A 24,248-nucleotide genomic window follows, 5' to 3' on the forward strand; every position below is an offset into this window, starting at 1 on the left:
CCTAGGGCCACTGCAATCCCTGACAGTGCAGGCTCGGGCGCTGCCTAACGGAGGTTGCATAGCAACCCGCCTTCAGGCCCGGGCGGCCGCCATTGGTGAAGCGGAAGCAAGTGGCCGCTGGCTGGGTGAAGTCATGTGGGGCGCGGGGCAGTGACTGTCACCTTGTCCCGTATTTTGGAGTGAGGAAGTTGGCAACCCTAGTGGCACAGTCCATTTCCCTATTCACTTGGATTTCCTTGCAATTAGACTGTGACCATTTTATGGCTGGTCCGTGGTGGCCACCCGACATCGAAAGAGTTCATGCACTGGTACCTTCCACTTCACAGAGGTATTTTAAAATGTGGAACAACAGTTCAGTATGTATTGACCCAGTGGTGGAAGCATTTTGAAGAGCATTACTTGAGGTAAGGGTACTTTGATGTTTTTTTTGTGTACATTACTCATTTTTTCAATGTCAACTCTTTCTGTCCTATATTGTCACACAAGATTGTGGATGGGGAGCTCTGGTTCCAGTTGGACTGTGGCAATGGACCAGGCATCGTGGGCATTTCTGGCAGGGCGGTGAACGACGGGAATTGGCACACTGTCTTTCTGGATCTCAACAAGAACTTTACCAGCCTCGCACTTGACGACACCTACGTGGAGCGTCGGAGAGCTCCTTTCCACTTTCAGTCCCTCAGCATCGACAACTCCATCTACTTTGGGGCCCAGGTACCAGCTGCTCGTAGCTTGTCGAACCAGAAAAAGACTCAAGTCTTGGGTGGATTTCAAGGATGCCTGGACTCGGTCGTCCTCAATGACAATCAGTTGCCACTCCAAAACAAACGCAGCCACTTTGCTGAAGTGGCAGAACTGACAGAACTGAAGCTCGGCTGTGTCTTATATCCTGACACCTGTGCAAGAGGACCGTGCCAGAATGGAGGGAGTTGTGTTAGCCTGCCATCTGGTGGTAAGTTGCAAGATTGCACTTTAAGTTCCACCTGACATAGAATAAGCTATAAGAAAATAACTGCAGATGCTGGTACAAATCGATTTATTCACAAAATGCTGGAGTAACTCAGCAGGTCAGGCAGCATCTCGGGAGAGAAGGAATGGGTGACGTTTCGGGTCGAGACCCTTGATATGTCAGGTTTAGATAGTTCCTCTGTCCCTCTCTTCCCCTCCCCCTCCTCAGATCTCCCTCTATCTTAATAGACAATAGACAATAGACAATAGGTGCAGGAGTAGGCCATTCAGCCCTTCGAGCCAGCACCGCCATTCAATGCGATCATGGCTGATCACTCTCAATCAGTACCCCGTTCCTGCCTTCTCCCCATACCCCCTCACTCCGCTATCCTTAAGAGCTCTATCCAGCTCTCTCTTGAAAGCATCCAACGAACTGGCCTCCACTGCCTTCTGAGGCAGAGAATTCCACACCTTCACCACCCTCTGACTGAAAAAGTTCTTCCTCATCTCCGTTCTAAATGGCCTACCCCTTATTCTCAAACTGTGGCCCCTTGTTCTGGACTCCCCCAACATTGGGAACATGTTATCTGCCTCTAATGTGTCCAATCCCCTAATTATCTTATATGTTTCAATAAGATCCCCCCTCATCCTTCTAAATTCCAGTGTATACAAGCCCAATCGCTCCAGCCTTTCAACATACGACAGTCCCGCCATTCCGGGAATTAACCTAGTGAACCTACGCTGCACGCCCTCCATAGCAAGAATATCCTTCCTCAAATTTGGAGACCAAAACTGCACACAGTACTCCAGGTGCGGTCTCACCAGGGCCCGGTACAACTGTAGAAGGACCTCTTTGCTCCTATACTCAACTCCTCTTGTTGCGAAGGCCAACATTCCATTGGCTTTCTTCACTGCCTGCTGAACCTGCATGCTTCCTTTCATTGACTGATGCACTAGGACACCCAGATCTCGTTGAACTCCCCCTCCTCCTAACTTGACACCATTCAGATAATAATCTGCCTTTCTATTCTTACTTCCAAAGTGAATAACCTCACACTTATCTACATTAAACTGCATCTGCCATGTATCCGCCCACTCACACAACCTGTCCAAGTCACCCTGCAGCCTTATTGCATCTTCCTCACAATTCACACTACCCCCCAACTTAGTATCATCTGCAAATTTGCTAATGGTACTTTTAATCCCTTCGTCTAAGTCATTAATGTATATCGTGAATAGCTGGGGTCCCAGCACCAAACCTTGCGGTACCCCACTGGTCACTGCCTGCCATTCCGAAAGGGACCCATTTATCCCCACTCTTTGCTTTCTGTCTGTCAACCAATTTTCTATCCATGTCAGTACCCTACCCCCAATACCATGTGCCCTAATTTTGCCCACTAATCTCCTATGTGGGACCTTGTCGAAGGCTTTCTGAAAGTCGAGGTACACCACATCCACTGACTCTCCCTTGTCAATTTTCCTAGTTACATCCTCAAAAAATTCCAGTAGATTTGTCAAGCATGATTTCCCCTTCGTAAATCCATGCTGACTCGGAATGATCCCGTTACTGCTATCCAAATGCTCAGCAATTTCGTCTTTTATAATTGACTCCAGCATCTTCCCCACCACTGATGTCAGACTAACTGGTCTATAATTACCCGTTTTCTCTCTCCCTCCTTTCTTAAAAAGTGGGATAACATTTGCTATCCTCCAATCCACAGGAACTGATCCTGAATCTATAGAACATTGAAAAATGATCTCCAATGCTTCCACTATTTCTAGAGCCACCTCCTTAAGTACTCTGGGATGCAGACCATCAGGCCCTGGGGATTTATCAGCCTTCAGTCCCATCAGTCTACCCAACACCATTTCCTGCCTAATGTGGATTTCCTTCAGTTCCTCCATCACCCTAGGTTCTCCGGCCCCTAGAACATTTGGGAGATTGTGTGTATCTTCCTCAGTGAAGACAGATCCAAAGTAACGGTTTAACTCATCTGCCATTTCTTTGTTCCCCATAATAAATTCCCCTGCTTCTGTCTTCAAGGGACCCACATTTGCCTTGACTATTTTTTTCCTCTTCACGTACCTAAAAAAACTTTTGCTATCCTCCTTTATATTATTCGCTAGTTTACCCTCGTACCTCATCTTTTCTCCCCGTATTGCCTTTTTAGTTAACTTTTGTTGCTCTTTAAAAGAGTCCCAATCCTCTGTCTTCCCACTCTTCCTGTCTCCACCTATATCCTTCCTTTGTCCCACCCCCCCTGACATCAGTCTGACGAAGGGTCTCGACCCGAAACGTCGCCCATTCCTTCTCTCCCGAGATGCTGCCTGATCTGCTGAGTTACTCCAGCATTTTGTGAATAAATACCTTCGATTTGTACCAGCATCTGCAGTTATTTTCTTAGAGTAAGCTAAGCTTGAGTGTTTGAAAAGGGCTATATAAATGTAATGCATTATTATTATTATTATTAATGTGTGGGAAGGAACTGCAGATGCAGGTTTAAACTGAAGATAGACACAAAATGTTGGAGTAACTCAGCAGGAAAGGCCACATCTCTGGAGAGAAGGAATGGGTGACGTTTCTGGTCGAGACCCTTCTTCAGAATGATGTCAGGGGAGAGGGAGATACATAGATCAGGAACTCTCGAAGCGTCACCCATTCCTTCTCTCCAGCGATGCTGCATGTCTCCAGCACTTTGTGTCTATCTTTAGAATAATCTAATGATGTAGTTGAAGCTCCCAAATATTGACATCTTTAGAAGTATCTAATTAACACTCCAAATACTTTTTTAATCAGATACTAGTTATGCGTATGCTAATAAATCATCCTTTCATGAATAAGTGCAAAATTAACGGGTGATTTAGTGAGTAAGAGATTAGCAGAGCCATGCGTTACATTTAAAAACGCAACCTATTGCAAAAGTAATTTTACTCATTTTAAATTAAATCATTGCATTATAAAAGAAAGTGGAAAATATATAAAGCTTCAGATTTCACAAGAAGTCATAAGATTTTTCATCGGTCGTTTACACTGTGGAGTATTATCCAGATCTGAAACATGGTCAAATGAATAAGGGAAATTCCATTTATAGGTCCCCGCCCCCACGCCACCTCTCCCTGTCTCACGCTTCTCCCTCTCTGTTTCTCTCGTGCTTTCTCACATCCTCGTTTCCTGTTGCGCTAAAATAGGTTTAAGGACGTCTTATTTATAAGGTTTCAAATTTATGCAAGGAGGATGAATTGGAGTATAAAGAAACACACTGTATCTCCATATGAAACTGCAAGTGCTGGAACCTTGTGCTGGATAACAGCATGCTGGATGAACTCAGCCGGCCAGGCAGCATCTGTGGAGGGAAAGAGACAAGTGATCTTTCGGGGGAAGGATCCTTCTTCAGACTGCTCATTCCCTCTGCAAGTGTTGCATGACCCACTGAGTTCCTCTAGCCCTTTGTGTTTTGCTATATCTAAGGTGCTGCCATGGTGAAATTGTACTGCATGGTATTAGCGCATGATAATATCTGCCTTGGTTTCACTCCAAATGTTGATACAACATATTAGACTCTGATGGTGGAGTGGAAATTGCCCTAATCTTTTTGCATGATCTGAATTCCCAAACTCCATATTGTTGGTTTACAAGAACGAGCAGAAATGTTAGCGGCGTTAACATTTCTCCCATCTTGTCAGTTTGTGAGATGTGAGTAGAAGAGTTTGTTGAGGAGCAACAGCCAACCTGATGGAGGGACTCGGCGGGTCAAGGAGGGGGGAAGGAACAGTCGATATTTCATTCTTAATGCAAGTTTTTGCCGCAACCATTTCCCCCCTCAGATGCTCCTCTATCTGTCGAATTCCTCCACCAGATTGTTCATTGCTTCAGATATCAGCACCTGCAGTTTCTTTATATCTCCAGTCGACTGAGGAGGTCGGGTCAATGACACATTCTTAAATGAGAAGAAGGAAATAAGACCAAAATCTGGTATTGGAAGGCAAAGCTGATGGACCGATACTCCTGATTATCTATGTTTTCCTTCTGTTTTGTGAGATAAAGTGCTTGCCATGCTCTTGTTTTAATGTGTTCGAAATAATGTTCTGAAATCCATGCTATTCTGCTTTATCAGGTTATCAGTGCAGCTGCCTATCACAGTTTACAGGAAATCGGTGTGAGACAGAAGTCACAGCCTGCTACCCAAACCCCTGTCAGAACGGAGGCTCCTGTAATCCAACTGGCAACGACTTTGTCTGTGGCTGCAAAGCAGGTTTTGTTGGTTTGATGTGAGTTTCCTTCCTTATTGCTCAATGCTGTACCCAACATTTCATTCTGTGGCCTTATCTCACATTCGAGTTTGAGTTCGATTTAGCTTTGAAGTATTTGAGATCAACCAGAAGTAAATTGCTATTTATTAGTAGACTGGTAGAAAAATAAATACAGGTGGATGCAAAAAAAAAAAGAAAATATATCACAGCACGAACTTAAAAATTGAGACAATGGGATTGGCTGATATGTTAAATTATTTGACAACTGTACAGGGTAAATTAAAATGCTACTAGCAAACTAAAGGCACAAAATGATTAAGATTACTTGTTGGATTGCATTCAAATAGGAGTTAGGTATTTTATTGCTCAACTAAGGGTACTTCTGGCCAACGTTGTCCTTCCTATTGTATTGCAGAGCAGAATTTCTCCGAATGAATAGGCAATGAGTCAGTGGAAAATAATTTATTTTTATTCATCTGTAAATAACAAGGGAAAATGGAGCAGTGTTCTTTCTGCAGCATTCAACAAACTATCTGTACCATTATTATTGTGTGAATGAAGGATTCAGTTTGTTTATTTTTTTCATTTATTGGGGCCACAAAGTCTAAAAATTAAGAAACAAATCCTAAATGAAATAACCCCTGATAAAATGCATTACCTTCGATAGATAAAATCACTTCTGGAGCGTGGATGATTTAAGAAATGTTATTTTTTGCTGCAGGTGTGAAGAAGACATTGATGAATGTGACATAGAAGAATGCCACAATGGAGGAACATGCTTAAACACATTAGGCTCTTTTCAGTGCAACTGTACTTCAGGATTCATGGGCCTCTACTGCGATCTTCGACCTATGGTTGTGCCCAATATACAACCTGGACATCCTTACGTTGGAAAAGAGGAGCTCATTGGAATAGCCGTTGTTTTATTGATTCTCATGTCACTGGTGGTACTCTTTGCAATTTTCCGAAAGAGGTTCTTCAAGAAACATGCACGTAACAATATTACCCTTGTTCAGGATCCTGCAACAGCAGCACTGCTCAATAAGCCTAATGGCATGCAATTCAAAGTTATTAGGAATAATGGCGATAGCCGAAAGATATATCATGAGACTGGAGGTCCTCCCCAAGTTCCAGTCAGACCAATGGCTTACACTCCATGTTTCCAGAGTGACTCAAGAACCAATTTGGACAAAATTGATGGATTGGGGATAGAACACCAAGAAATGAGCACTTTCCACCCTGATTCTCCTCGACTACTGACGACACGTAGAGGTGTTGTTGTGTGCAGTGTCGCCCCAAACCTCCCATCAGTTACCCGATCTGTCTCTGACTGTGATTCATTGAGAAAGAACACGTGGGATACAGAGAGAGATGGTAATGACTATTATCTTATCCTTGTTGTTAGATGATAAGAATATCTTACTTTGTTGGAACTGTTTCTCCTTGTGTTTTTTTTCCTTTGTATCTCTCCCATCCTCATTTCTCGCTCATTTCTATGTTTCATCTGGAAGTAGGAAGAAAATGAATGCAATGCCTCTATAACTCTCGTATCAGTTGTTCTGTGTGTGTCATTGAACAAGGAACATTTGAAGTTAAGAAAGTTAGTTATTTTATTCAAGGTGACACTCTTTACATAAAGGTATTTATTCACAAAATGCTGGAGTAACTCAGCAGGTCAGGCAGCATCTCGGGAGAGAAGGAATGGGTGACGTTTCGGGTCGAGACCCTCCCCAGTCCAACCTTTCTGTCATGGGCCTCCTCCATTGTCATAGTGAGGCCCACTGCAAATTGGAGGAACATCACCTCATATTTCGCTTGGGCAGTTTACACCCCAGCGGTATTAACATTGATTTCTCTAACTTCAGATAGTTCCTCTGTCCCTCTCTTTCCCCTCCCCCTGCCCAGTTCTCCCATTGTCTTCCTGTCTCCAACTACATCCTATCTTTGTCCTGCCCCCTCTCCTGACATCAGTCTGAAGAAGGGTCTCGACCCGAAACGTCACCCACTCCTTCTCTCCTGAGATGCTGCTTGACCCGCTGAGTTACTCCAGCATTTTGTGATACTTTCAATTTGTACCAGCGTCTGCAGTTATTTTCCTGCATACCTTTTTCACCCTGTTCTTGTCACGTCTTTCTTTTTCACCGAATGAAACCTTTCACAATAAATATGCCTTTGATTCTTCCAATTTTACTACAAAACCTTCTATTTACCTTGATGATTTCCTTTTACTAAACCTGCCTATGTACTTGTACTCTCGCTAATTAGGTTGCTTTATTGACTGCAGTAAATTAGGAACCTTGACTTTAATTGCAAGCATCTTTGTTCTCTAAATGGACACAGTATATCCTGTACACCCGATAAGCCAAATATCCTGGCATTGGTTATATTTCCTAAATTAACCCATTCTTGCAGTCTTCCTTCGGTTTGTTGGGTTTCCCAGTTCACTGATACTTTGAGAGAGAAAGAGAAGCCGGGATCTGTTGCAATGGCAGGAATTCTGGGATCTGTTGCAATGGCAAGAATTTCTAAGAACCAAGAACAGGCAAGGAGAGAAACATGACAACTTCCACCACAAGACCCAATGCTGATAATTTGTCTGGAGCCCGTGTATTCTCTGATACGTTTTTTTCCCCAGATATTTACTTCTTAATAGTAGTTTCTAATTCATTGTGGAAGATACTGAATGATCCCACGGTCTTGCCGTTCCCAATTTTAAAAAGTTCCTTGTCCATTAACTTCTACTTTAGTCCATTAGTCTTCCACTTTACTGACTACTTCACTCTCAGCGGTGTTCTGATGTTACACTATTGCTCCACCCCTTGACTCTGTGGATGTTGAGAATAATTAGTTTAACTTTGCATAGAAGTGACAATCAGACTATTTGATTTCATACACCCTGTGTGAAGACTACAATGCACTAATCCCTAACTATATTCCAAGTAATGGCTTCTGCATAGAAGTACTCAGCATTTACAGTAGTAGTTGGATGAATTCTGTTCACTGGCTAGAGCTGTGTGAATTTTCAGACTCAAAGACAGAACAGTTCTCTTGCACTGAATTTTCTGAGTAAAGAAATATCCACTTTACAAAAGCTGTCACTTTCCCAGTTATTGCGACCTCTCCCTTTGTTTCAGTTGCAAAAGAACGGCCCAGCGAATGATCTTGGTAATTCCTAACTTCACGTATCTTTGCTTTCCAGTTTCAGTTTGTATCTGTGTGCTATTTTTGGACCAGTTACTCTGTATATTCTTTAGAGAAAAGAACAGGAAGGCAGAATATTGGTGGAAAGAACAGGAAGGCAGATTATTATCTGAATGGTGTCAAGTTAGGAAATGGGGAAGTACAAAGAGATCTGGGTGTCCTTGTTCATCAGTCACTTAAAGTTAGCATGCAGGTACAGCAGGCGGTGAAAAAAGCTAATGGCATGTTGGCCTTTATGATGAGTTGAGTATAGGAGCAAAGAGGTCATTCTGCAGTTGTACAGGTCCCTAGTGAGACTGCACCTGGAGTACTGTGTTCAGTTTTGGTCTCCAAATTTGAGGAAGGATATTCTTGCTATTGAGGGCGTGCAGTGTAGGTTCACTAGGTTAATTCCCAGAATGGCGGGACTGTCGTATGTTGAAAGACTGGAGCGAATGGGTTTGTATATGTTGGAATTTAGAAGGATGAGTGGGGATCTTATTGAAAACATAAGATTATTAAGGGAAGGCCATTAGAGGCAGGAAACATATTCCCAATGTTGGGGGAGTCTAGAACCAGGGGCCACAGTTTAAGAATAAGGGGTAGGCCATTTAGAACGGAGATGAGGAAAAGCTTTTTCAGTCAGAGAGTTGTAAATCTGTGGAATTCTCTGCCTCGAAAGGCAGTGGAGGCCAATTCTCTGGATGCTTTCAAGAAAGAGCTAGAGCTCTTAAAGATAGCAGAGTCAGGGGGTATGGGGAGAAGGCAGGAACGGGGTACTGATTGTGAATGATCAGCCATGATCACATTGAATGGCGGTGCTGGCTCGAAGGGCCGAATGGCCTACCCCTGCACCTATTGTCTATTACCTATTAGCAATTTGATCTGATTCTGTTCAAAACTTTAGTAATTGTTACTTTAATGTTGAGTCATACTTCCTCAGTGAACAAACAAACTTTGAGTGTTACTACATAAGAAAGAAAAGTTCAGTTAGAATTCCAGAAAACTTCTAACAAGACTGATTAATTATTTTCCTTTATTACATTATTACATTTTCTTACTTTAAACCAACAGTAAATCTTACCTTGTTGGCAATCCATTCTTTGCTCCCCAAATACTTCCATATATTAGAAAATTATCATTGTAAAAGGTGCCAGAAAAATCTTACATTATCCATATTGCGGATAATTATTATTTTATTTTGAAGTAACGAGATTTAAAGCCACCAAGTTCTGAGGTTAACTCTGATTTCACCCTCTGTGGATGTTGCCAAACCTATTGGTTGTTTCCAGCATTTTTTGGTTTAAAATGCAGATTTTATTCCGTTTGGAAATAAGCTGTTTGAGATCCTGCTGAATGAATTTGATCTTATAAAAATCATGCCACTTAATAAAATACGTAATGTAAAATGTGTAAGTAGGAACTGCAGATGCTGGTTGACACCTAAGATGTTCACAAAATGCTGGAGTAACTCAATGGGACTGGCTGCATCTCTGGAGAGAAGGAATGGGTGACGTTTCAGGTCGAGACCCTTCTTCAGACTGAAGCAGGGTCTCGATCTGAAACGTCACCCATTCCTTCTCTGCAGAGATGCTGCCCGTCCTGCTGAGTTACTCCAGCATTTTGTGTCTTATCTACAAGTAAAATGTGTTCATTTGTTCTTAGACAAATTCCTTTCAATGCTAAAATTGTAGAGTTGAACACACGGAATGAATGAGATAAATTAACTGATAAATCTTCTGGCTCCAGGAAAAGTAGACATTGTCGAAGATGCAGCAGGCTTCACTGGAAGTACGAAAGGCAGCAATTCAGAAGTCCAGTCACTCAATTCCTTTCAGTCTGATTCGTGTGATGATAATGGTAAGACAGTTTTACAACCTACTTCGTTTATTTTAATGCCCATTTCAAATCTCTATTTTTACCTCCATCAGGCGACGCAGAATCAAATGATCTTATAATGTGTTTTATATCTTCTGCAAAAGATATACTGAGGAAATATAATTTCTTATCATATCATTGCTGACCACATAAAAATGCATTGATTGCATGATATAATAGTCATTTCCTGCCTAGTACACTTTTATGGATTAATTGTTGGTAAATAATTTAACTCACCAAGGTAAGATGCGCCAGTGCAAGAAAATGAAATACGATTTTACTTCAAGCCCAAGATCGAGGCAAACAAAGTTGCCACACTTTTAAGAGTAACTTTAAAGATATCAGTATCCCAGCAAGAATCTTTAGTCCATGGGAGCAAGGGATGACAAAATATAAGATCTCAGAAGAATGCAGTCGAAGCTACGTAAGTGTTGTTTGCTACTCTCTGCAGTTGCCTGCTCAAGCCTACCGATAAATATTTTCAATAGAATTATGGATTGCTTGATAAAATCCATATTACATAGAACCAAGGGAACAGAAACCTATTTTATCCTTCTATCCTGGGTTACATTTTCAGACCTCGATATGAAAGGCTAACAAGTGAACACACTTGGGGTCGAGACCTCCTTTTGGAAGGGTCTCGACCCGAAACGTCACCCATTCCTTCTCTCCCAAGATGCTGCCTGACCCGCTGAGTTACTGTAGCATTTTACGTCTACCTCCAGACACTGTAGGCCCTGGCGCCGCCTAACGGAGGTTGCTTAGCATCCCGCCTCCTGGCCCGGGCGGCCGCCATTGGTGGAGCGGGAGCACGTGGCCGCTGACTGGGTGACGTCACATTGTCCCATATTCAGTTGCCTGACAAGATTCAGTTGCCTGACAAGAACAAGCAGAAACTGTCCCTGAATTTGGAAGTTTGCGTTATAACACTTCTCTAACTCTTGCCTGATGGGAGAGGGAAGAAGAGGAAGTGTCTGGGGTGAGACTCATCCTTGATTATGCTGGTGGCCTTGCCGAGGCAGCGTGCGGTGCAGATGGAGTCAATGGAAGGAAGGTTACTTTGCCTGATAGTCTGGGCTGCAACCACAATTCTCTGCAATTTCTTGTAGTATTGGATGGATCTGTTTCCAAACCATGCTGTGACGTATCCTGATAAAACGCTTTCTACTGTCAAAATTGATAGAGCTGTTGGGGACATGCCAAACTTGCTATGCCATCTTGTTGGTGTGCTTTCTTGGTCATTGCTTTGATATGGCTGGTCCATGACAAGGTGCTGATGATATTTACTCCAAGGCACTTAAAGCTTTCAACCATCTCTACTGTCAATGTATACAGGGGCATGTGTACCGGTAGAGTTGCTGCTTTACAGCGAATGCAGCGCCGGAGACTCAGGTTCGATCCTGACTACGGGTGCTGCACTGTAAGGAGTTTGTACGTTCTCCCCGTGACCTGCGTGGGTTTACTCCGAGATCTTCGGTTTCCTCCCACACTCCAAAGACGTACAGGTATGTAGGTTAATTGGCTGGGTAAATGTAAAAAAAAAAAAAAAAAAAAAAAAATTGTCCCTAGTGGGTGTAGGATAGTGTTAATGTACGGGGATCACTGGGCGGCACGGACTTGGAGGGCCGAAAAGGCCTGTTTCCGGCTGTATGTATATGATATGATATAATCTCCCTTTTCTATTTCCTATATCTATTCTATTTCCTATTCTCTGATTTCTACTTCCTGCCGCAGTCAGTCAGACTGAAAGGCTAACAGGGTCTCAGTCTGGAAGACCTGTGGCTCCAGTTCAAGCCAGTCATTGAATATCAGGTGGAGGGTTTGGGTGGTCGAGTTGGAAGGGGACAGGAGTGAATGTGAGTTGGTTGGACATCGGGATGGATGCGGGTATCCAGAAGGATTTGGTATCAAGGATGATGGAATCACAGATCAAAGGGATAAGTTGGCAGACTGCCCAGTCTGCTCCTGGTTGAAAGCCACTGAGCTATTTTATTGAACTGTTGCAACCAACCTTTTTCCTTTCTTTCAGTTGCAAATTTTCCTTAGCTAACATGAAGTTTAAGACAGAATATGAGATTATTTAAATTTAGGATATGCAGATCCTACATTGAAACAAAGTATGAATATGACAGAGGAATATTGGTGCTATGCACATTATTTTTGATTTTTCAATCTTTTGACCATTCTTAGGTGAGTATTTGAAGTGGTTGTTTGGTTGCTTTAGATAGTAGATGTGTTTTGTTAATTTGGAACCGGCATCACCAGACCCAGTAAGGTTGGCCAATTTCCTTTGGGAAATTAAAGGACACTTGTGACCAGTTTTACTTCATTCTGACCGTTTCTAGATTCGTTTTTGAAAGAAGTATCATTTTATTTCCAGATTACTTCTATGCTGAATTGATGCTCAGCGTGGCACAGTGGAATCTAAATTGTTCTCTGGGTTAATGGTCCACGTACATATAACTGCTTATTGTAACACTGCCACAAGATGGCACTTTAGGCCACGTTTTGTTCATTGCTTACAGCCTGAAGACATTGCAGTAATGATTATTGATTTTTATATTTCAGGGAAAATCAAATATATGGTTTAAAAATTCAGTTTGACCACTCGAGGCTTGGAAATGATTGCATGCACCCAGTTCTAAATGACCAATCTCTTAATCTAAGGCTATATACTCTAGTTCTGGATGCTCGGTCGAGACAAATTTACTCACTCAAAATCTTATGCATCTCAGTGACATCGTTATTAACCTAAATTCCAATGAGTGCGGTCAAGATTCCTCAAGTCCTCCTCATAGACCAACACCTTCACCCCAAGAATCAGTCTTGTACACTAACCCTGTTTTGAATCAGAGATCTATATATCTTACTGTAGGTTTCATCAATTTTTAACTATCAAGATAGGAATTATAGCATTTGTAAAGTTCATGACTAAATTGTCATCAGCATCAGCATTAAGCTAGTGCAAAGCCTTGAAATAGTTCAAGTATAACAGTCATAGAGTCATACCGTGTGGAAACAAGCACTTTGGCCCAACATGTCCCATCTGCACTAGTCCCACTTACCTGGCTTTAGCCCATATCCCACTAAACCTCTCCGATCCATGTAACTGTTTTAAATGTTTCTGAAATGTTGCAATAGTATCTGCCTTAACTACCTTTGTAAGTTCGTTCTGGAGGTTCCCCCCCAGGGCCAAATAACAAACTTACACATGCACAGTATCACTTCCTTTTCCAACTTGCGAATTAACTGACTTACACAAATGTCCTCAAGATGTAACCATTGGATAAGTCGGGGGGGGGGGGGAAATGTATAATGAATAGGGTATTTTAACCAATATTGTAGTAAGTTTAGATGTTTTACAGGATGTTTTATGTTTGTTTTTTCTTCCATTTATAAAAAGCAGGACAATTAGATTCAGAAGTTGAAAGTTCCTGAAGAATTGGACTTGAGTAGAAGATGAAGAAATAAATGCTGTAGAGTCAGTCACATAATTTAACGAGGCCACTAGTTACTAATATAAAATTCACTGCGCAGTTTTGGTAGATATTTCTGTTGTCTTATTTGCTCATATTCAAGAGCCTGAAGTCTTGTTTAGAGTTATTCCTCTATTTCCTAGGATATGACTTCAATAAGCAACAAAATAATGAGACACATCAATCTTGTAGTGAATTGCTGATGAAACCTACAACATAAATCTTTCATCCTAACTAATGTTTCTTTCAATTTTGATTTGTTCTGAATTATTACCAACTTAATATAGACTGACATTGTGATTTTGTGTAAAGCAGCATTGGAAAGTAGCTCAAGAGAATGTAGAAAGAGAGAGAACTGGCAATAATGCTAATACACATCCATATCCACACTTGAATGTATGAGGGAATGATACTTTATTGTCACATGAACCAAGGTACAGTGAAATTCTTTGTGTTGCATACAATACGCAAGTGTGCAAAGAGTCACAATGTATAGGGCAATGACAAACAGATCAACAAAAGGGAAAATAACCACCTTGAAATTGGATTTCATTTGGTTCATTAAATATATGCTACAAATTGGCTATAATGGCACATCAGGTCACCCATAAACCTTTGAAATTGGGAAACCTTTGCCTTAATATCTCAAATTACCCCTGAGAGATATTCAACCTGACCATGTCCTTCACATACATTCTCTTGCAGTGTATCATCATATCATATCATATACATACAGCCGGAAACAGGCCTTTTCGGCCCTCCAAGTCCGTGCCGCCCAAATTAATGTAGTTCACATGAACTTCACAAAAGCCTTTGATAAAATTCCACAAACTGGTACAAAATGTAAAAGCCTGCAGTAAATAGGGTAGTTTGGCAATTTGTTTGCAAAACAGGCTTGTTGAGTGGAAACCCATGATTGGTGCTGGGACCATTGCTCTGTTGTGCACACTAACAATCTGTTGTGAATGTCGGAGATATGATTAGAAAGTTTGTGAGTGACACAAAGATTGGTGAAGTTCTTGACATAGAGAAGGGCAATCTTCAGCTACAAAATGTTATTGAAGAGACAGTAACCTATGCGGTGAATTGGCAAATGGAATTGAATCCAGAAAAATGTGAATTAATGCAGTTTGAGTAAAGTAACAAGGCTAGAAGATATAGGATATAATTAATGGTAGGACTTGAGGTATTGTAAGATAGTGGGAACAGAGTGTATCCAAAGACCTGTCCACCAGCACAATTAGGCATGATGATTGAGAAAACACACAGGAAACCTGCCTTCATTAACTGGGATATAGAAGACAAGAGCGGAAGTGCTGTGTAGGAAAGAACTGCAGATGCTGGATTACGCCGAAAATAGACATCAAATGCTGGAGTAACACAGCAGTGCAGGCAGCATCTCTGGACAGACATTTAGGGTTGAGACCCTTCTTCAGACTGAGAGTCAGGGGAGAGGGAGTCCAGAGATATGAGAGGGTAAGGTGTGAAAAGGACAGATCAAAGCAGATGGTGATAAGGAAATGTAGAATGGTTCATTGTGAGCTGACAGGAAGGTGACAACAAGGCGTACAATCAGTGATATTTAATCAGGCACACAATGGGTTTATGTACATAAAATATTGATAAGACAAAGCTAGAGTACGATGCACAGTTCTGTTCTCCGCACAATAGGACCCTATGTAGTTGAACTGGAAGAGACTACACAGGAGACGCATCAGGGATGTATGTGGTCTGCAATGGAGCTTCTCGGCTCTGAGGAGAAACTGAACAGGCTGGGTTTGTTTTCTTGGAGTGGAAAAGCTAGAAATGGGGGAGGTGATACTTGTTAAATGTTATGAGATTGTGCTATCCAAAGTCATTAAAGAAATAATGAGATCCTCATACTTATTTCCAAGGATGTTGCCAGAATTTCAGGGCCTGAGCTATATGGAGAGGTTGGCTAGACTAAGACTTTATTCCATGGAGCAGGAGGCTGAGAGGTAGTTTTATAGATGTCTATAAAATCATGAGAGGAATAGATAGGGTGAATGCACAATTTTTTTTCTTACCCAGGGTAGGGGAATCAAAAACAAGAGGAAATTTGTTTAAGGTGTGAGGGACAAGATTCAGTACAAATCTGAGCAACTTTTTGATTCAGAGGGTGGTGGGTATATGGAGCAAGCTGCCATGGGAGGTATTTGAGGCAGACACCATAATAGCATTTAAAAGACATTTGGACAGGTACAAGAATAGGAAAGGTTTAGAGGGATATGGCACAATCACTGGCAAGTGGGATGAGCTTAGATGGGGCTAAAGAAATGGACAGAGAAATGGCATTTGGAGTTTCATCTGAGCAGCTGAGGTTTACACTTTGGGAGGGCTAATGTAAGGGGAAAGTATACAGTTAATGGCAAGACCATTAACATAGGAATCTTGGTGACCAAGTTCCTAGCTCCCTGAAAGACGCAACAAATAGATGGAGTGGTAAAGAAGGTGTACAGTATGCTTGCCTTCATCAGAACATTGAATACAAGAGTCAGGAAGTCATGCTGCAGTTTAAAAGAGATGTAAGAGGCAATGTTTTTACACAGGGAGAGGTGGGTGCCTGGAACACAGTGCCAGATCAGGTGAAGGTAGATGTGACAGTGGCATTAAGAGTCTTTTAGATAGGCACGTGGATATGCAGAGAATGGCTTTATATGGATCATGTGCAGGCAGATGTGATTAGTTTAACAGTGTCATGTTTGGCACAGACATTGTGGGCCGAAGGGCCTGTTCCTGTGCTGGTCTGTTCTATGTTCTTAAGTGCTGGTCCAATTTCTCATGGGCAGGACTTCAAAATCTGCAGAATGTGCCCAAATGATGCATGTTATTTACATATAAAAAAGGGTGCAAATTATTTGAGTTCTTTCTTTACATTTTATTTATTATTGTATTTATACATATCTTTCACAACCTCACTCACTGCAATCCAAAATGCTTTATGCTTAATAAATTACTGTTGAAAACTGGTAAAGTCATATTAGATCCATAAAATCTGCCTTATAATTCTAATCTCAGCCAGTGAATTTACGTTCCGTTTATGTATAATTTGTGTTTTGAATAATGTGATTGGAACTGTTCTAACTGAGGTCTTAAGCAGGTTGGAATTTCCTCCTTACCTAAGGAATCTGTCTTTTTAAGACATCTACTTGGTCTGTGGCATTTAATAACTTTTGCTTGATTTGACGTAGGAGTTTGCTATAACAGTGACTAGCTTTCTGACTCAAAGGGCTGTTAAAAGTCAGTCACATTGCTCTGGGTCTACACCTGCACATTGGCTAGACTAGATATGGAGAACAGTCTCTAAAACAATCCAATGTACTTCATGGTCGCCTTTGCGGATATTAGGTTTTTATTTGAATTATTTAATGAAGCAGTTTTAAATTCCCCATCTGCCGTAGTGCGATCTAAAGTCAATCGTGCAAGGACTGCTGTGACGAAGCTTTGATGTTGCTCAGAGCCATTCTGCCACGAAATGTTAATATGGCTCCAGGGCCCACCTGTATGGGGAGTTGGGAGACATTGCAGGGTGCAACAGGGCACAGCACAATCTGATTTAATGGATCAGGATAGTAGTACTTAGTTCAATACAAAAGGTGGCCACTCTATGCAAAGGGTCAATTGGAGCACCCAATATAGCAATCTCATCAATCTCATTGCATCTCTTAGTTCTTTGTATCCCTGCAACTTATTCCTTATCACCAGACTGTCAACGGCTGATAACCTTTGATTCTTTTGCACTTCCCTACACTGGGGTCATGGTAAGCCAACAGTGGTCAGACTGGACATATGAGAGTAGACCGCAGCAATGGAGCATTGGCAATGTTTTTGGAACTTCCTGCTCCCATTCACACTTTCGTTGTCGTCTTTTTTGGCCCTACCGCAAGGTTAATGGTGCTTCCATTCTATCCTTTTTAAGGAGTGCAAGGTGCAGCTGGCTGAATTCTTTCAATACAGAATGGCTGTGACACACCAATGGCAACATAGGCTTGACTGAGTAAGTTCTTAGACCAATGACAAGGAGCACCAGGATTATTGGAGACCAGACTCTGATGCATGGGCAATAAATGCACTCGTGCATATACACATATGTGTGTGTACATATATGTATACCTTTACACAAATTCTCATCTACATACACACACTCACTTGCACAAAGGCACACAACATTGTCCATTGGATCTTTGATTGCTTGCGACTTTTGAATTTGTATTAATATGGATGCTGCTGCAGTGGAATGCGTCACTGTGACACCTTTTGGGGAAGATAAATCTTTTTTACTTGAAAATACACCATTAGTCACTGGAATGGAATGGATGAGATTTATGAGTTTCCATGCATAATTCTGATTTAAGTTTCTGATGGAATATCTTCATTGTCCAGTAATCTGAACAAACATTGACAAATTGAAGTAAGTCTTATCTGCTTGTTGTTTCCTTTCCATCACACTACGCACTTTCCTAAAGAAAATCCTATTTTGCACCCTGCCACTGTACTTGAGAGAGAAATGTTACACTTCTATTCTTTGGGACATTAGTGTCCCACACTTCGGGTTAGTGAGACCACATCTGGATTTCTGTGGACAGAACTGATTTTCTTATTTAAGGAAGGGTGTCAATATGTTGTAAACAATTCAGAGGAAGTTTATAAGACTGATATCTGGAGTGGCCAAGGTGTTTTGTGAGGAAAGATTGGAAAGGCTTGGCTTTCATCCATTGGAGCTGAAAAGACTGAGAAAAGACTTGATTAAAAATATAAGATCCTGAGGGTTCATGACAGGATAGATGTGGTGAAGATGGAAAATCTAGAACCAGAGTTCACGGTTTAAATATGAGCAGTCACCCATTTAACACAGAGGTAAGGCATGAATCTTTGGGCCTCTCTTGCCTCAAAGGGTGGTGGAAGCAAAATTTTAAAATATTTTTAAGGCAAATATAGATAGGTCTTTGAAAATTAAGAGGGTAAAAAGTTATCATGGTAAGAGAATATACGGCATTGAGCTTCCAATCAGATTGCTATCATTTTATTGAATGCTGGAGCAGGTTTGAGGGTCTGAATGTTCAGCTCCTGCCCCTCATTTTTTTTGTTCATTCAAGACTTGGTTTATGCAAATTATAAAGGCAGAAATGTACAATTGAAGCAGGCATGAATATGCAGTACGTTTAATGGTCAGGTAATATAAAATCTCATTATTAGCAATGAATGGGGCTTTTGCTCCATTTCCTCAAACCTCCAACATTGTTGTCATAAGAACATGAGCATGGGGACAAATGTGTTATTGCCGTTAATGCTGTTCACCCATCCACCATGTTGCAAGCATCTTAGGATCATAATTTTCATAATAACAAGATCAAAGCGTAAAAAATGAAAAATTTCAAGCACAAATTCAATATGATTAACTATGTAATAATATCATATTTCAATCTTTTGATTACACAGTTAGTATGCGGTTCAGTGAATGGATAATTTTATGCGGACAATTTTCAGACCGAGTTTCAGTAAGAAGTGGAAAAGGGCACTCTGCCCATTTTTGCATTTATTGGTTTACTGTCAAATTGAAGATGGCATCAAACCACCATATTTAGGCAGATAGACAATGATAATCTCAGTACTTTTGCTTTGCCACAAGTATTTTTTTTTCTCTAGATATTGTAAAACTCCAATAATACATAACCTGACCATTTGGAAATCCCAAAGGTCAAGATCTGCATGGCCAGATGATGCCTGCACCTTCCACTAAGCTGGACCCTGCCTCCTGAGCTCTCCTCCACTCGTCAGGTCTGGATTATCCATGCTCCCTTCCTACTTGCAGGGGCCCTGTTTCCATCACCCCCTTCTGTAGACCAGAGCTCCAGACCCCATGCTCTCTTCCATTTGCTGAGGTCTTGGTTCCTGCACTTCCCAATTATTCACCAAGTCGTTAGTTGTGGCACTCCCCAACCTTTCTCCTGGGCTCCTGTTCCAGCGTTCATTTTAAACTCGCCTTGTTCTGTAAACCTCCCTGTCTTAAGACTTAACTTGTTCACTGAAATGTTTCTGTGTAACATTCATTAAATAAGTGAATTGGAAGTGTGTGGGTGTACAAATAAAGAAACATCTGATACTCTGAAAAGTCTGGCATCTCCAAAGTCCCAAGCATGCCAGATTAACAGAGTTTATTGTAGCGGCAATTGGCAGCTCGAAGGAGGACTAAAACTGCTTCTTCATTACAACATGTATGTCATCTTTAATCATCAGAAAAATAATTGTTGCAAACACGTTCTGTGATCGCCCTCAACTGTTTGCCATTTGATGCTATTGTGACCATGTGTGGAAGTTATCATACACGTGGCCAACTGTGCTAATGTTTGTCTGAAGTGCAACATGTGAACGTGCAGTTGGCGTACATGACTTGAAGTTGTGTATTAGATAAAATCACAGCGCAGAGTGCATGCAAAAGTAGCGAAGGAAAAAAAGATTTTTGTTGCTATTGTCTCCATTTTACTGTGACCTTAATTGACTTTTTCTAACGAAAGTGGTCAAACTACATAGTGTTCATTCAAATGTTCATGTGTGTTATTATATTTGCCTTTTGGATATTCTGTGCTTCACATCAATTGAGAAATCAATCTAAGACTGCTTAGTAACATTGTCCTGGTATCTACTGAACATTTGTTAACCTTGCCCTTTTCTTACCCCATCCTGAAAGCTTCAATAGTGACTGTTATACGCCTCGTTAATGATGCAGTTGACACAGTTGACAATGAAGGTATTTAATTTGCTCTCATCTCTTTTCTTGTGAGAAAATAATACTGACAAGCAGTGTACCTCATATTAAAAATAATCCTTTTTGATACTTTGTTTAAACAATGCTTTAATATTAAAGGGAACCCTAACTTTAGTTAAAATACTGGCATCAATATATTTAACTGAGTTATTCTCATTTTTGTGATTCTGAAGAACAAAGAACAATATTCATGGTTTAGTCACGGCATTGCCATGAGCTGCAAAGTTTGCCACTGTTCTTGATCCCAACGATAACATCCATTCTCTAACCTGCAACTCCATCCCTCTTCTTGTTCTCTATCTGAGATCAAACTATTTGTTTACAAGCACGACCTCCTGTCAAATCCAGAGCCAAGAATCATCCCATAAAAGGCTATGTTCATGAATTAGCCAGAATCCCTGACATTCCCTTCATTCTGTGATATTACTCCTCTCCGATCATGGAACAGCTTAATAATTCTGTTTCTTAGTTTTGATAGCAATGGAGATGCCTCAGCCAACAACGAGAACCCAATCAGGGCCATAGAGATAGAGTCCTGTATCTAGTTATCATCTCACTGTGTGCAAATTGTTTTTTGAGGTCTACTCGTTACACCCGCCCTTCAAAAAGTACTTTGTGGGGTGTAAATAACCTTGGGATGAGTGGAGGTCATTAGGGAAGCCATAGAGCATCATAGAGAGATACTATATCATTCCCCAAGGTTCAGGGGGTTTGCACAATCTATCAAGCACTCATGTTTATACTAAGCCTCCCTAATCCATTCCCCCCCCCCCCCCCCCCGCCATTACATAAGTACCAGCCTTTCTTTCTATATTTGATTATTTAGGTTCTCTCTCTAAGTTTTTCTTTTACCTCCTAGCTTGAGCTCAACTAATATATTGCTGCTAGATTCCTTTGACCATCACCAGTTTCTTTCAGTCTGGCCATGGATTGATATTACAATTCCAGTTCCTATTTCCATGTCCCCTGAATGGACTTGGGCCTCCATATCTCTGAAACTTCCGAAGGTAGACACAAAATGCTGGAGTAACTCAGCGGGTCAGGCAGCATCTCGGGAGAGAAGGAAGCATCTCGGGTCGAGACCCTTCTTCAGACTGATGTCAGGGGAGGGGGCGGAAATTAACGTTTTGCAACATCCTCTCTGAAACTTCCTCCAGCCCTACAAAATCTACCTTTGCTCTGAATTCCTCCAATTCCGGTCCAATGCTCAGACAATTTACTTCACTTCATTTTTGGCTGCAATGTTAGGGCCCAAGATTTTTAATTTCAACCCTAAACCTCTGAACCTTTCTGCCTCTCCACTTCCGCTTGTCCTTTAAGATGTTATTTGAAATTATCTTTTTGAACAGCATTTTTTTTTAAATGTGGCCCACTATTTATTAACACCTGACAACATATAATAAAACCAAGAGGCTGAAGATGGGATCCGACCCAAAACCTTGCCTATCAGTGTTCTCCAGAGATGCTGCCTGACCCGCTGAACTACTCCCACAATTCAGTGTCATATTTTAAATATAATAAAACCATTTTCCTATTTTTATGTTATGTTGGGAGGCATTAATAAAAGAGCAAATGTTATGTTTATATCCTTAAATCTCAAAGATTTTTACGTCTTATAGAATCAAATGGCAGAAAAGTAAGCCATTCACCCTATTTTGCCTGTACACACTCTTTTGCAAGAGCTTTATAAAAAATGCCACTTTGGCTTTTTAATTTTAATTCACGGCTCTCGTAGCATTCAATATTAAATAAAATGTAATGTTGTAATTCTTAGCTAATTCAATCTTATTGATCAGAAATATTGCCTTAAAATTGTCAACATTAATTTCAGACCATTTAATTGCACTGACAATTTAAAAACTTTTTGCTTGTAGTGATTGTTATCGGGGAAATATTTGGTGCTTCCAAAATGACCTGACACTTGGAGTGAACAGATCAGGGTCATTCTTGTTTCACTTCAGTGTTTTTCATATGAAAATATGTTTGTTTTACATTTTGGGGAACATTGAAATATGAAATTGTACATCATTGAAATGAGCTGCCGGTAACACCCACAGATTCAGCAATATATTAAATCTGATTAAAAGAAATAAATCACAATTTCTCATTCATCCTTGAAGGAAATGGAACATTAACTAAGGAAAGGTGTTTTAAAGTGAAAAATAAAATAAGGTAGAATCTACATTGCAAAGTCGGTAATGAATTATTTGCTCCGAATTCCCATAACCACGGTATTACAGATCTTTTCATGCCACATTACATTCAGTTGGTCTGAACCCTATAAAATGGAATATTGGGTTCTGACCCTGTATAATTCATTATGATTTCATCTGGTGAGATTTTTTTCGATCCGTTGATGGGTGTCAGTAAACACTTCGCTTAATACAAAGTGCAAGTTGAATTATTCACACTGCAGTAGGCTCAGAATGAAAGTGGCAAACTCATCTACTCTGTAATAGATCTATTTAGCTTTCTTTAAAATAATTCTTACATAGAGGTAGCAAAACAAATAGGAATGCCATTCTCCTTGCTTTCTGGCTAAATGTATGAATAATGGTTTACTCTGCTCTCTTTTAAACCAATTGCACTGTACATGCTTTATTATAATGATACGTTGAATTTTGTTTTTTAAGACTCACTTGTTTTTCACTTTCCACCTGACAGTGTCCCTTATGGAGGAGGGGCAGAACTACAACAGAGGTGACTCCCAGGCACTTGCATCTGGTTGTTAATGCACCCCAGTTTTATTTTTGTTAAATAACCACTTGCTTTGTTTTTGTACATGTGTGCATGCACGCAACATAAGCTGTGAGGTTTGCCATCATATCTCACAAAGCAGAATACAAAATAATCTGCAAGGGCTTACATTGTCATTTGAATACCTTTTCTTGTGACTGTCAGGCTGAACTCATTATGTTGGAATAATGGATTTCAACCTTAGTAATTCACTGAAATCAGTGTACAGCTGCTTAAAGGCAAAAGCGGTGACCTTAATACTAACCTTAAGTAACTGCTTGAATAATGACTGGATTTAAGCATCAGTTATTACTACTGTCATTAGAAATGTGTAACTGAATTGATTAATTGAAATGCATGATTCAACAGTGTGTTTGTTCAGCCCTATTTTATCAATATCCAGCTTTTACAGTAAAAAGTGACTGGCTTTCAACATGCATGTTGATTTTGGTTGGCCTTTGCATGAACTTGACAATATTCTTTATTCTTTATCACTGTGTTGTGAATGCCTTTTATATGTTAAAACATATAATTCCTGCTCAGAACTAAGAAAAAGGAACAATCTGATGTGCTCAACATTTAACAGACAATAAGTTGTATTTTGACCACTTATTCTTTTATTTTAGAAAATATAATTTTCTTACAATTTGCACAGTAGCTATGATGCTTGTATAATTTGACAACGTTTCAGGAGAAAGAATTGCATTGTGATAAGTCGGGGATAAAATGCAACATGAAAACATTTTTTAATCATCAGATATTCAAAAATGTTATTGTAGCAAATTTTAAAAGATTTGTGAGTAAAGATGTGCACAATGTGAAGGCACATTGTGTTTGGGCTCAAATCCAATATTTTGTTAATTGTTATCCAATAGGATTAATCAAAGAAATCAATCAAATTCCACCAAGCTGTATTTTATAGTTGCAAATGAAACCATCAAGATCTTGTATGCACAATGTTCATGCATCTACAAATAGCAGCATAAAAGATTAAC

At 40.5% G+C, this 24,248-nt stretch overlaps 1 protein-coding gene across 8 annotated transcripts in view; it reads left to right on the forward strand.

Annotated features, from left to right (window-relative positions):
• LOC144595325 (protocadherin Fat 3-like) overlaps positions 1-24,248 on the forward strand; it is a 588,884-nt gene that overhangs the window by 561,351 nt on the left and 3,285 nt on the right. For 6 of the 8 annotated variants that reach the window (XM_078402696.1, XM_078402698.1, XM_078402695.1 and 3 more), the window contains 6 exons: positions 487-949; positions 5,061-5,214; positions 5,918-6,570; positions 10,126-10,236; positions 20,440-20,499; positions 23,182-23,217. In XM_078402696.1, the coding sequence (XP_078258822.1) occupies positions 487-949; positions 5,061-5,214; positions 5,918-6,570; positions 10,126-10,236; positions 20,440-20,499; positions 23,182-23,217 (1,477 nt within the window). The remainder of the gene's footprint in view (positions 1-486; positions 950-5,060; positions 5,215-5,917; positions 6,571-10,125; positions 10,237-20,439; positions 20,500-23,181; positions 23,218-24,248) is intronic. The other 2 variants (XM_078402700.1, XM_078402701.1) reach the window with 1 other exon arrangement.

This window comes from Rhinoraja longicauda, chromosome 7 (genome assembly GCF_053455715.1).
Source record: "Rhinoraja longicauda isolate Sanriku21f chromosome 7, sRhiLon1.1, whole genome shotgun sequence".
NCBI lineage: Eukaryota > Metazoa > Chordata > Chondrichthyes > Rajiformes > Arhynchobatidae > Rhinoraja > Rhinoraja longicauda.